The sequence below is a fragment of the Ovis aries genome, chromosome 5, assembly GCF_016772045.2.
Source record: "Ovis aries strain OAR_USU_Benz2616 breed Rambouillet chromosome 5, ARS-UI_Ramb_v3.0, whole genome shotgun sequence".
In the NCBI taxonomy this organism is placed as follows: Eukaryota; Metazoa; Chordata; class Mammalia; order Artiodactyla; family Bovidae; genus Ovis; species Ovis aries.
In genome coordinates, this window is record NC_056058.1 from 85,987,946 (window position 1) to 86,002,028 (window position 14,083).

At 37.3% G+C, this 14,083-nt stretch overlaps 1 protein-coding gene across 50 annotated transcripts in view; it reads right to left on the minus strand.

Annotated features, from left to right (window-relative positions):
- MEF2C (myocyte enhancer factor 2C) overlaps nucleotides 1-14,083 on the minus strand; it is a 178,324-nt gene that overhangs the window by 90,135 nt on the left and 74,106 nt on the right. For 25 of the 50 annotated variants that reach the window (XM_060415300.1, XM_060415295.1, XM_060415288.1 and 22 more), the window contains one exon: nucleotides 12,120-12,315. In XM_060415300.1, coding sequence (XP_060271283.1) covers nucleotides 12,120-12,173 — 54 coding nt within the window. In that variant the 5' untranslated portion in view covers nucleotides 12,174-12,315. 50 annotated transcript variants of the gene reach the window in all.

The following is a 14,083-nucleotide window of genomic DNA, read 5'->3' on the forward strand; positions in this document are numbered from 1 at the left end:
TTTGGGCTCCAAAATCATTGCAGATGGCAACTGCAGCCATGAAATTAAAAGACGCTTACTTCTTGGAAGAAAAGTTATGACCAACCTAGATAGCATATTGCAAAGCAGAGACATTACTTTGCCAACAAAGGTCTGTCTAGTCAAGGCTATGGCTTTTCCAGTGGTCATGTATGGATGTGAGAGTTGGACTGTGAAGAAAGCTGAGCGCTGAAGAATTGATGCATTTGAACTGTGGTGTTAGAGAAGACTCTTGAGAGTCCCTTGCACTGCAAGGAGATCCAACCAGTCCATTCTGATAGAGATCAGCCCTGGGATTTCTTTGGGAGGAATGATGCTAAAGCTGAAACTCCAATACTTTGGCCACCTCATGTGAAGAGTTGACTCATTGGAAAAGACTCTGATGCTGGGAGGGATTGGGGGAAGGAGGAAAAGGGGACAACAGAGGATGAGATGGCTGGATGGCATCACTGACTCGATGGACGTGAGTCTGAGTGAACTCCGGGAGATGGTGATGAACAGGAAGGCCTGGCGTGCTGCGATTCATGGGGTCGCAAAGAGTCGGACACGACTGAGCGAGTGAACTGAACTGAACAGGTATCCTACAGAGTTATGATGAGAGTTAAACTAAAGAACACACAAGTGTCAGTGATGTGCTGACATGATACAAGGTAGATAATATTTTTTTTTCTGAAGTGTGAGGCTCAGTCACTTCTTGTTATAAACTGTAAAAGACTACTCTCCTAAGATCTGCTAGCTTGTTTCACCATCATCATGCTTAAGAGTTTCTTTCTCAACTAAACCTCAAGCTTCACTTGGAGGCTGGAACAGCTCCAGTCTGCTCTTGCAAGCTGAAGTCCCAGAACATTGCTTTGCTCAATATTTGTTGAATGAATGAATGGATAGATGGATGGGATAATTACTCTTTTTTTTTTTTTTTTGTAATTCAAAATGAATCTCTATGCAAGCCCAAACTATGCTAATAGGAAGTTTGCCGCTGAGGGAGAAAATTTCACAGTTATTTTTCCTTCTTTTTGTCACACTGGCTTACAGTTTACTGTAAGTATGTTTTTAAACATACGTTTGGTAAAAATGAATAGGAGAAAAACTGGATTGGGTCTGGTTTATGTGGGGGCTTTTTGGTGAAACTGGAGCATATTTTTTTTATAACTGTTTTTAGATAAGAGTGTTGACTTTGGTGACTTTTTTCTAAGAAGTTCAAAGACTTTATAAGCTATCTTGCTACATCTGACAGCATCTCTTTGAAGTTATCATTTGGCACAGTTTATCATCCCCATTTCTCAGATGATACTGCAAAGAAAGGCATGGATTGCCTTATTCCAGGGTCACAAAACTAGTCCTTGATGAACCAGAAATAGAGACCTCTTCACACAACATCCATCTTTCTTCCCATTAGTTGGCGTTTCTACCCTTTTTGAGATAACAGTGCATTTTAGGGGCTGAAAGTCAGCACAGCGTGGACCTCAACAGCCACTCATCAAGCATTGTACAAGTACAGCAAGAACTGTCAGCAATTCTGAGGAATAGAAGCATCAGAGTAGTGGCACAACTTATTAATTAGTATAAGGATAGCTTTCCAGGCTAAAGTAAAAAAAAAAAAAAAATTTAAACTAAAATACTAACACTGAGAAGTTGGTTTCTAGGTTCTGACAATAAACCAAAGCTCCTTTTGTGTGGACTCCACAGCCACCTCTGTCCTCAGACCTCCAGACAGGACCGCCAAAGCCAGTGAGAACCACACGTATGCACTAGCGGGCACACACTCGTTCTATATTTATGGATGTTTATTTAAATTTCACAAAATGAGAAGCATTTTGGTTGGTAGCAAATACAAGCCTGTTTACGGCTGGAATAAAAGAGGTGGGTCTCTGATTTACTCACAGTCAATGTAAATAACAAGTTCTAAAACAGAGGACAAGTCCTGTGTCATTTCCTACAGGGCAGGGAAATTAGACGACTGGGTAACAGAAAGGGCATTTAATAATGAGTCTCCACGCCACACGCAGGCCTCGGTTCACCCTCCCAATCCTGGCTCCATTCATAAACTCACCTCAGGAGAACTTTCCTGCCACATTTTAACGGTGAGAGTCCTTGCACCTTATAGGCAAGAATAAATGAAAGGAAAAAGACCTTCGGAAAAAGCAGCTATTCACATTTATGAAAATAATGGAGACCTAACTCTAAATGACTTCAGATGTATTACCAAGGGGAGCAAGGGTGACTTTATCTATGGATCTCCAGTGTTTCTTCCCACCAATCAGAATTTTTCATACTGATCTTAATTGAACCGCTCAATGAGTGGAGGGCTTTTTACTTATTTCAACTCATAAAGTAATAGTAGTTTCATAGTTTGGGACTAATAAACCCAGCTACTTTTATTTTCAAAGTTTTGAGGTTTTATCAGGTTTTGTTTTGTTTTTCCCAAAAAGAGTCACGATGAATACAACTGTCATCTTACGAAAATATTTTAGATCCACCCCTCCTCACCCACAGCCTAGAGAATCTCTCCACTTCCTCCCAGTTAAGGAAATGGAGTGACTAATGAGGAATGAGATGGGCAGTTGGCGGATACAATGCGCTCTCTAATCCAGAGAGCATCTAGGTCTTTCTCTGTGTTTAAAGGGTTAGCGATGGAGTCAAGAGTCTGCCACGACAATCTTTAATTGAAAAAAAAAAAAAAAAGGGAAATGCCCTCTTAAATGCTCTTTTTTCTTCCCCCGGCTTGTTCCTGACAGTAAGTAATGGTGTGACTGTTCTAAAGTCTTCCTCTTCAATTTTATTTTGTTTAATTCAGTCTGTCATTAGAAAGGCTTGCGAGCTTTGGGCCTGATGATTACTTTCGGTGGGAGGAAGTGGGGCCACTGCAGACTTGTGTTCTAGACAAGCGCTCCTTTATACAATGACGGGGCCTGCCACCATAAATGAAAGGCTCTTTAAAGAGCAGAGAGGGACTCTTTTAAGCAGAGTGCTACCATGTGCTTGTAACCCTCCAGCATAACTTGCGAGGATGAGACAGCAGTGTGTTCTGCTGCAAAGGGGACTATTGTCCTCGTTAGCCTCCAGCAAATTGAGCCCCGTTTCGCTGCAATGCAGTAGGATTTCCAAAGGGTTGCAGGCAATCCTTCCTAAAATTCTGAACGCCATAAAAGGATTAAAATAGGGGGGCTCAGTGTATGGAATTTAGAACTCTCCAGACCCCCTCACCCTAAGTCAACACCCCAACCCTCAGAACGGGCCTTTAAATCTTGTGCCTTGCATGCTATTTTGAGGAAGTGTAATAAAAGCAAGGGTTAAACTTGAGTATCTATTAGCAAATGCAGAGTCTGAGTTTTAAAACTTGTCATGGCTGATTTCTGATATGTTTATATACATGAGGACAAGGAAGACGATAAGCTATAATGATTACACTTAGGATTTAAAAGATTGCATTGTGGTCCACTTTCAAGCTTCAGAATGTTTTGGATTTTAAAAAGAGACTAGATATAATGCAATATGTTTTACATTTTTTAATACATGCTCTTGAGGTCTGCTTCGTTTCTTAAGAGGCTGATTTACATTCTAAATTCAATCTGCAGATGCAGTCATGAAACAAATGCTTATTTCTCTTTATCTTGTATACATGAAACGTATCATTTAAGTCTGAAAAGAATCAAATAAACCAGATTAATATTTTGGGGTCAAAAACATGTTTACTAGTTTAACAAAGCCAGAATGTACCTAAGGTAAAGGTCAAAGACTACTTCATTCCCCGCTGAGCGAATGCTCAGGAAGCACATTTGTCTATGTTTCCTGTCATAACAGGAAGAGCATAACTTCTTCCTTTCCACAATGGCTTCAGTTTTACCTCCCAACTCCAATATTTTCTCCCTCAGGGCCTTCCAAATCAATCCTTGGAAGACAGAAGGCAGGAGGCTGTCTCCGTTGTAGTTTCCAAACAGTTACATTTGTTGAAATGTTATTTAAATGTTAGTGATGTCTTAAGCTGAGCTGTTCCAACTTAAAATTAAAAGTCAAATATCTAAACATTTAGAGTGGTTCTCTTATTCCTATTAGTGGTCCAACATATTTCAAAAGAAACACAAATACATATTCCATATTATGGAATTTCATTTACTTTAACTATCTTGTTATTTTTCCCCCCCTTTCAAACAAAGTCATTATTCTTGGTGGGGGCAGGGGTTCCACCTGTCTTCAGTAAGACTATCTGGGATGTAAGCTTTAAAAATACTTTTACTATAATAATTTTCGAAGGAGCTCATTTTAAATGAATAAATTACAATCTTAAAGGAAGTCTAGACTGCAAAGTACAAGGCTTTTGAAACAATTAGCAACATGTTCTTTAATCTACAGTTTGGAAGAAACTTCTTCGTTTATGACGTATATATGGTCTATTTATAATGTTAATATTTTTAGTGCTGGTTTCTCAGTAATATAATGTCATAGAAAGTTTGTGCATTTGCAGAGCACAGGGGCATTTGCAGCACACAGAATGATGTGTGCATGAACTCAGAGGTGGAAGGTGCCATTCAGTGCCAACTTGCTACCCAGAGTGAGTGAAACACGATAAATATAAGCACTGAAATTTTTTTATAGTTTTAAATGGAAATTGTATGAGATACACAAATTAGAACTGAAACAGCAAAAGTCTTGAAGCCCTCAAGTTCAGAGCTTAGTTCTTAAATCCAGAGATAGAATTCAAGAGTAGACAGTTACCCTTTTCCTTATGAACATTTTGAGCTCTCTTGGACTTCTCACTAAAGTAAAAACTAATGAGTGGTTACATGGCAGTTCAGATAATATCTTTTTGGCAATAAAGAAACAGATCTAGCTAGAAAACTGTAAAATGTCCCATACCACATGGAATGTACAGAAAATGTGCTGTGTACTATCTCTGTGATTCGTCCACAGAGCTGGGCGATCATTTGTGAATTGTTTTCAAACTGACAGGAACAGAACAGAAAGGAATGGCTTGATGTCACAGCTGTTAAACATACATCTGAGCTCTTTGGTTACACTTGCTTTGATTTGGAATCTTGCAGAAGTAGTTTGTCACTTTTCCCTTCTGGCTTTCTTTTTCAGTCTCTCACCAGTTAATTTCAACTCTCTGATAAAATTTCAACTCTTCCTCTTGGTGATTTTATGAATAACAAAAGAGTGATTTAATTTATATGCATGGGGAACCCCTGAGCAGGCATGCACAGGCTGCGTCAAAATACCTTGCAATCGAATTCTGAGGTGCACTGCTGCGTCCTAATGCATTGCCATGATATATCCTACTTTTATGTATTGACTCATTTTATACAATCAGTTTAATGAAAAAATTTAATATGAATTTAGCAGTGACCTGTTAAATGGTATTGAGGGAAAAGTGGTATCATCATCACCATCATGAGTTATTTCCAGGTTTATTCTGGATTTAGAGATTTAAAAAAACACAATACTTTGGCACTGATTGAACTTTTGAATCACTTAATTTGAAAAAAAGGTTCCAGATATTCACCATCTAATATGGATAATGCTTCTTTTGTATTTAAAGCATAGTTTCCTCTCAAATAATTTGTATTTGCTTGACATGCATACAAGCAACTGACAAGCCTGGAAGTTCTGTTTGTGAAGATGATAGAAGAAAAGTGTGCTTGGATGACTCTCTTCTAACTCTTGGCTTAGAATTTGTCAAAAAAAATTTTCTTGAAGCAATTTATTTGTATTTCTATGATATCCAATTCCTCACATTTAAAGATTGAATCTATCTCAACTTCAATAAATTTTATATTAGGTTAGTAGGCTGCAACTCTCAAGTTTAGTACCGTAATTAGCCTTTTTATTCCCTGATATTCTGGATATTACCTTGAAAGAACATTACAGTAAAAATTCCATTGAAAATTTGTTAAAATTTTAAGAACCTAAAATGGAGAAAAACTAGGAAAATTAAGGAGTAAAACTTCGTTTTTTAAAAAAGAGTCATTTGAGAAAATCAATGCACCTCTTTTTTTTTTTCAGTTTAGTTTAGAAAATATCAGGTTTAGTTTAAAAACCTCAGTACGTAGAAATTGTCAGAGACTGCATCTACACTGAACATATTTCTTTAGTTTTTTTTTTTTCTGAGCCCACTTAAAATAATCATAAGTCATGTACGGAAATGAAGATAGGGACATAAGAAAAGGGAAAAAGTTACAAAATGTAACAGCTATGACTAATCCCCTTTAGTCATAAGGGGATTCTCCTGGAATTCTATTAGCAGGAGAATGTTGCTAATTGTCTTTAATTTGTGCTCCAGATATTGCACTGATAATTACCTGAAATTTTGTTTGCTGGCAAAAACTGTTATTGTGCCAGGTCTGATGGAAGAAAAGAATTTAAGACATTTAATAATCTTTATGCCTTAACTTACTATATTAGGTCGTAACTGGGTTCTTTGGCAAATATTTCTCTCTGGTAGTTACTCAAATATGTAAATATCTTCTTTAGAACAAGTCATACAAATAAATTTGGGTGTGTGTCTCTCCTATCCTCTCAAAGTGGAAAAGCTGAAAATTTTAAATACAAACACATTAAGTAAACAGGTTTAGGTTAAGCATGCCTGATTTTCATATATCCTTTTTCTTGATGTAACAGATATAACAGATTTCTAAGTATATTCTGTTTGCAGAAAGAGTCACATGAGGACAAAACTCATTTAAAAATCTGGCTGTTTCAGAAGCACAGTAACAACTGGTACCATATGAAGGAGGCTAAGATTATTGCCTAATTGATGAAGGTAACTCACAGGTAAGAACAAAAAATGCAGGTGGAGAGACTTGAAATTGTAGTGTGAGAATAAGCTGCAAGCTAGACGTGATAAAAATGGTGACAGGTAGTTCAGAATAATTTGGTCAGGAACATACATTTGAAAGTAAGTCCCACAAGCATGAGAAATTGGGAAATTACTTCTCCCCATCCTTGGCACGAGCCCTGCCCTACAAATGTTCTGTGTGATTTTTCTTCCTGCTCACTAGCCATCCTCTGCCATCCTGGCTCTTGCTTAGAAATGATTCTCTTGCCCCTTGTTAGCTTCCAAAGGCTCCTTTGTGCCCCAACTCTACTCTGTTTCGGGCTCCCCTGCTGGCACAGTGGTAAAAGAATCTGCCTGTCTGTGCAAGAGAAGCAAGAGACTCAGGTTTGATCCCTAGGTTGGAAAGGACCAACCCACTCTAGTATTCATGCCTGGAAAATCCCATGAACAGAGGAGCTTGGTGGGCCATGGGGTCACAAAGAGTTGTAAGCATGCATACCTGCTCTACTGTGTTCCACTTTTCCTTCCATCTCCCTGATACCCTTTCAAGTGGGTAACAATCCACTTGAAGGTTCAGGTACCATTCTTTAGGGTGCTACACAGCACAGGAGTTGTTTTGACAGAAATCACATTATCTATAATAACTAATGGTTCAAAGACCTCGAGTCTTAACAGGGATAACTAATAGGCAAATTTCTCAGGCACTCATCACACACTAGGTGCTTTACATTTATCCCCCAGTTTAATTATTTCAACGACCCAATGAAGCAGGTACTATTTTTCAATCTTCCCTTCTGCTGATGAGGGAAGCAAGGTTCAGAGGGGTCAAGTTACTTGCTGGAGGGTCACACAGCTAGTAGCAGGCAGAACTCAGGCCTGAACAAGGTTTATGTGTCTCTAAAAAACTATGCTCTTCACCATGATATGCTGGACGCAGGATGATGTATGTAGTGGGAGAAAGTGATGACATAAACCTATGCTCTAAGCCATTATCTTATACAGAACGCAGCATGACGTAACTGAAAAACAGCTTACTTTGTTTTTGAATCTGAAACATTTGGGCTCAAATCCTGGCCACCTCCCAGTGTTAACTCTCTGACTTCAAAGCTCTGCATGATCCGGGCCCTGCCTAGCATTTAAACCTGTCCTCTCATCTCTCTAAAGTTACACACAGGAGGCTCAAGTAAGTTCCTTGGGGCATTCCTTTGACTCCTCAGCCAGCTCTTCCCTTTCTCAAGGAGCTTTGCAAACACTGTTCCCTCTGGAATGCTGTCTCCTGCCGAACTCTGAAACATCTCTTTGCTCCCATCTTTCAGCGTTTCCTTAGGGAAGCCTTTCTCCCACCCCCAATCTAAATAAAGCACCTCCTGTTATTCTTTCATAGCATTTGGGTAGTTTCATTCACAACACATGTGAACCAAATTTTTGTTATAAATTTGCATATCTCACGTCTGGTTCATCTGACTAGGCCCACAGGCCAATCCTGTCTGCCTCCCGTTTTTGCCAGTAAAGTTTTATTCAAACATAGACACATTAAAATTCATGTACGTGTTGTCCTTTGCCACTTTCACTCCAAGGGTAGAACTGAGCATCCAAGACAGAGATTGCGTGGTTCACAAGGTCAAAAATATTTGCTCTCTGGACCTTTACAGAACCAGGCTGCTGACTTCTACAGCAGACAATAAGCTGAGTAAGATTCAATTGGCTTATCACTGAGCACTTCATGTTAGGCAGGTTGCAAACAAATGATATTTGCTGACTTAATAAATAAATGAATTATTCAGCTGTAAATGGAATTAATGAGGATTAAATGGAATATGTAGTTCTTGGTACATGTAGCTACTTTCAAAGTATTTGAAAACTTCTGGGAGACAAATTGACAATTCATGATTTTAGTTTTATATAGTAGCTTAAGAAATCACCTTGTTTAGGTTAGAGATTGAGAAATTAGTGCTTTTCATAAACTTGGAGACTCTGGAAAATTAAAAAAAAAACAAGCTGTTACTTTTTCCCTCCCCTAAACTATTTTATATATATAATCAGAGTTCCTGAATTTTAGCTGTTGCCTACTGCCATAATGAAAAATAAAGTAAGGGCAAAATTCAATTTAAACAGTCGGCCGCTCTGTTTTCCCACAGTTTTATTTCTTAATGATATACAACTTATCACATCAGCTCTGTAATATTTCATTTCACACTTTAAGCCAGTATTTCTTATTCTGTAAAAACACACCCTGTTCTGTATAGCCAAATAAACACCTGTGACGGCAGGGCAGGCTTTTACTGCTTTTGAGAAAAGATGACAGTGAGCTATTGTATGAGGTTCTATTAAGGAGTCTACAGTGGGGGGAAGCTTCCAAAAGGGCAAAGCAGTGAATGCTTTTCTTTTCAACATCTGAACATGCACTTTAAAGGGAGCCTAGGTTAGGGGTGTCTCCTCACTTTGGATGACACGCTGTTGCAGATTTGCTGGTGCTGATTATTAGAAGTGACCTACATCTTCTAGGCTCTCTCCCAAACAGCTCTTACGATCACTCTCGCAGTAGACGAGAGACACGCAGATGACTATTTTTAAGTAAGATGGCTGTTTAAGATTGTCAATAGCCATTTACAATAATCACTGAAATATACTGAAACATGGAAGTTTTCAATATTACTAATTCTATTTAAGAGTTCTGAATCACAAGGCCAACTGAACCTAAAGACTGAAGAAAAGACGGTGTATGTATGTGCTCGTGTGCTTAGTCATGTCTGGATGTCTGGCTCTTTGCCACCCCATGGACTGCAGTCTACCAGGCTCCTTGTCCATGGGATTTTCCAGGCAAGAAGACTGGAGTGGGTTGCCATTTCCTTCTCCAGGGGATCTTCCCGACCCAGGGATCAAACCCGTGTCTCCTTGTGTTGCAGATGGATTCCTGACCTTCTGAGCCATCAGGAAGGTCCTAAGTAAAGACCACCCAGATCCTACATTCTATAGAATAAAAGCAAGGAATTAGTCTTCAGGATTAAAAAAGATAAGACTAATTAAACTGAAATTAAATACATTCTATTCTCTTAAAAGTTATCATGACTTCTAATATTGGTGAGAGTGATAGCAACTGTAGATGCAGCTATATTTAAATTATGAAGAAACGGTCACTTGTAGCTCAACAGTTAGTGTTTTAACATTCTTGCATGCTTATATGAGCTTCGTATTTCTTTATAAAGCATAATGAAAACTCATGACTTCAACCTGCAAAAACTTTCTTTTGTCTTTGTAAGCAGAAAGAAGATCCTATAAATTTCATGAACTCCCATATTACCTGGTATTATTAATAAAGTGTAGATGCTAATTCATATATATTTTTGACTGTCCCCCAAATAGGTGCTAGCCCAAACAGTAAGGTCTAAACAGTTAGTGGTATATGATGTTCAATACTTCAGTCTTAATTTCAATTTCAAGCTATAAATCAATTAAAAATACTGTGAGCTTTTTTTAATATTGACAGAATTATTGCTTTTTGGCTTGACCCATAGCAATAAACAATGTTTAGGAAAATACTGAAGGAACCCATCATAAATCTTAGCATTATTCGTCCTTTAGCTCAATTTTCACCAAAAATAGTTCAAGTCATATGTACCTTAAACACAGTAATTTAAAGGAGTATAAACCTGAAAATCTCAAAAGTTTCTTTATCACTTAATGGCATACTGGCTTTGACGGTATAAATAACAACTTGCATTCATTATAATTTACACAAGAAGCAATAAAAAGTTTTAAAGCACAAATAAGTTCTAGTCTCACTTGAAGGTCCAAGAAGACAGAAAGGCACAGCAGGGAAGAAAGAACATTTTTATCTGGGGGAAATTACAGCATGGCGGGGCTTCCCGAAGGCTGTCCTCTTAGCTTTCAATGGGCAACAGGCAAGACACTCTCCTCCCCCAGGGTGGAAGAACGTCTGTTCTGTAGGTTCCATTATCCACTGCAGTGGTTGGAATCTGGCAGTACTGTCTCTTAGAACTGGTATCTGTTATTGGTTGCATCCATCCTAATGTTAATTTAACATTAACAAACCACCCAACTATTCTTTTTTTGAAGAAAAACAACAAATTTATTAATATTTCTGTATTCAAAGGGGGTTTCCCTGGTGGCACAAACAGTAAAGAATCTGCCTGTAATGCAGGAGACCCAGGTTCTATCCCTGGGTCAGGAAGATCCCCTGGAGAACGGAATGGCTACCCACTCCAGTGTTCTTGTCTGAATTCCATGGACAGAGGAGCCTGGCGGGCTATAGTCCACGGGGTCCCAAAGAGTCAGACATGACTGAGCGAATGACGAATACATTGACACTAATCACAGGGGCTCACAGAAAAGAAATGAAACTCAAAGAAGCAGTTAGACATTGGAGCTTATATACTCTTTTTAACAAAGGAAAGATGGTTGGAGCTTCAAGGGATGATAAATCATGGGGAAGTGATTAGGAGATGCATGGGAAACCAATGGAAAATATGGGTCACTTTAGTAAAAGCTGTTTAAATGCAGCTCCATCTTGGCCATGCAGCTAGTCTTACTTCGCCTAACTAAATGTGCTCTCCCCAAGCATGAAGAAAATAGAGTCAAATCACAAATATTCATAATATACAAGTCTTTGCTGAATAGAGCACTTGGATGCATAAAGTCTTTACCATAGATTAATTGTATCATAAAGGTATCACTGGAGTTCTAAAAGCAAATTATAACATCAGGTGCCTCTAAGGTTTATAAAACTCAAGGGTTTAAAGGAAATGGTATGGATTAACTGATGGTTCTTGCCTGTATGTTTGAAGGTGCTAATATTTTGTGGGGGCATCTTCTTTGTTGTTGTTAGCACAATGTTAAATATTTTGAATGTATTTCAAAGTCTCTTTCACTGTGAACAGAATGAAAACTATTTTTATATAGGATATTTAGCCCATATTATAAACCTTTAGGTGGAGGACCACAAAAGGCCTCATTCCCACGAATCTAAGAATATCTTTATTTGGTGATGTGTGCAGTAGAGCAATATTATGCTTATTAACTCAATTATTAAGCTATTTATGTTACACAAATGCAGCTCTTATTTAAAATTAATGTTGAAGTAGAAGGTGAATAATCATGACTGTGTAAAGTATATTTTTTACCCACAGGATGATTTTTACCCTGTACATATAAGAGAATATTAGCACTTAAACAGACCACATTTAACTCACTAAATCTTTTCTTAATGGATAAGCTCAAAATGCTTTCAATACCCTTAATGTATCTGGGAGGAAAAATGTAATAAACAGTCCATGTAAATAATAATACCAAAAAAGTTTACCCCACTCACCTGTCTGTTACGTTCATCCATAATCCTCGTAATCTGAATCTTTTTTCTCCCCATAGTCCCCGTCTTTCTTCTCTCTCTCGTCCCTGAAATTATGTATTTTTTCCTTCCTTTTCTTTCTCTTTCCTGTTTCCTCCAAACAAATCTCCTTCTTCAGCACTTGCGCTGCTCAGTTCCCAAATTCCTGCATTCGTTCCTGCTGAACAAAAGACAGAGATCAAGCACTACTTTAATAGCAAGCCACTTTCACAAGAACTGTCACATTCTATTTTTTTTTTTAATTCTGTGGAACTAAACAAATCAAATGAGCAGAAAATAAGTATTTATTAAAAGTACATGATATATCACACGCAGGAGCATATCAAGTAGAAATGGTTTGTTTTTATAATTAAAAGACTCTTGTAAGTAATTTAACGTCATTTAAATGATGAAAACTATTCTTTAAAGCCCAACACTTGAAATATATCTTTTGCAAAGAGTTTCTTAGTATTTTTTTAATGAAATTAGGTGACTATTTTTACCCTTCTGTTATGAAAAATTACCTAAATCAGAGAGTTAATGAACCTTTATGTACCTGTGTATGCTAAGTAGGGCAGCTAATTCATTTCTGAAGGGAAAACAATCTCATGTTTTGACAGCAGAGGTGATAACGTCCCTCGTTATGCAAATAGGATGGACTATTATGAAAGCACTATTTGATATATGTAAATGTCAACTAATTTAAATCTAAATCTTTTAATCTTACTTTTAAAAAGTCACTGTAATGGGAACACTGTAAAAATAATGTGGGATATTTAATCTTCCATAACAAGCAGCTATCAGCTGTGAGATCTTTTCCTTTTGAAAGCCCTTAAGCTATATCTTGAATACAAGAATCAGAAAAGATAATCATTCACAGAAAAGAAAGAAATGGTGCAAAAATTAGAGTATTATTCCATTTATGACTATAAGCTGTCAGTCCCCTATTTTTAAATATTTTAAGAAGACATATGATATCTTTTTGGATAGTAAGATACAAAATTATATACTGGATATCTTAGGCCATGAAATAAAATGAGAGAAGTGATCATTGATAATGTAAGATAAGTCCAGAGAATCCAGGGTATTGCAAGTATTCTTCTTTGTTTAAATTATATCTGAAAATATTTGAGTGAAAGTGAATTGCTGTGAAATGTGGAAGTTAAAAAAAAAGGCATTCCACAAATGGCTTCTTAATTTGCAAGCAACAGCTTCAATCATTTTATCCCTTCTTCCCTCAAAGAATGCAAATACTTAACATGTTGCTCAGAGTTTCCCTGTTTATTTTAGTTGGTGTCTGACAACCGACCTGATAAATTCCCACATGTATTATGTAACATTAAGCCCATGTCCTGGCTATTTAATAGATTATTTGGCTCCAATTCAAAGTTATTGGAACAGGAATTGGAACTGTTGCACACTTGGTCTGATCACATTAGCTGTCTTTTGATTTCTTTAATTCAATTTCTAAATTCTTTATCACCTTGAATAAATTTTTTTAAAGTTTTCTGTGATTATCTAATTGCAGAAGCTATTATGATATAATTAGTTCTGGTGGATTAAGTGCTGCTTAAATACTAAGACTATCCATTCTCTTTTTCCCAATGCCTTCTATGAAACTACAGCTCAGTTCTGCCTCTGAGAATATATATATATATATATGTTGAGTAATTTCACGACCACACAGAGCTCATCAAAATGATTACTCCAGCAGTAATTTTGAATGTTGGAAGTAGTTCAAAGTTTTAGAGTTATATAAATAACACACATTTGGACAGACAGGAAAAAATTAGCTACAAGATAGATTAAAAATTACATTAAAATATGAAAAATCCACAAAGAACAACTGCATATTCACTATTGCCAAACACTGTCCATCTACCTATTTTTAGAGTCAGTCTAAAATATCACTCAACTGGACAATTTTCCTGTGTTTCCTACAGTCTTAC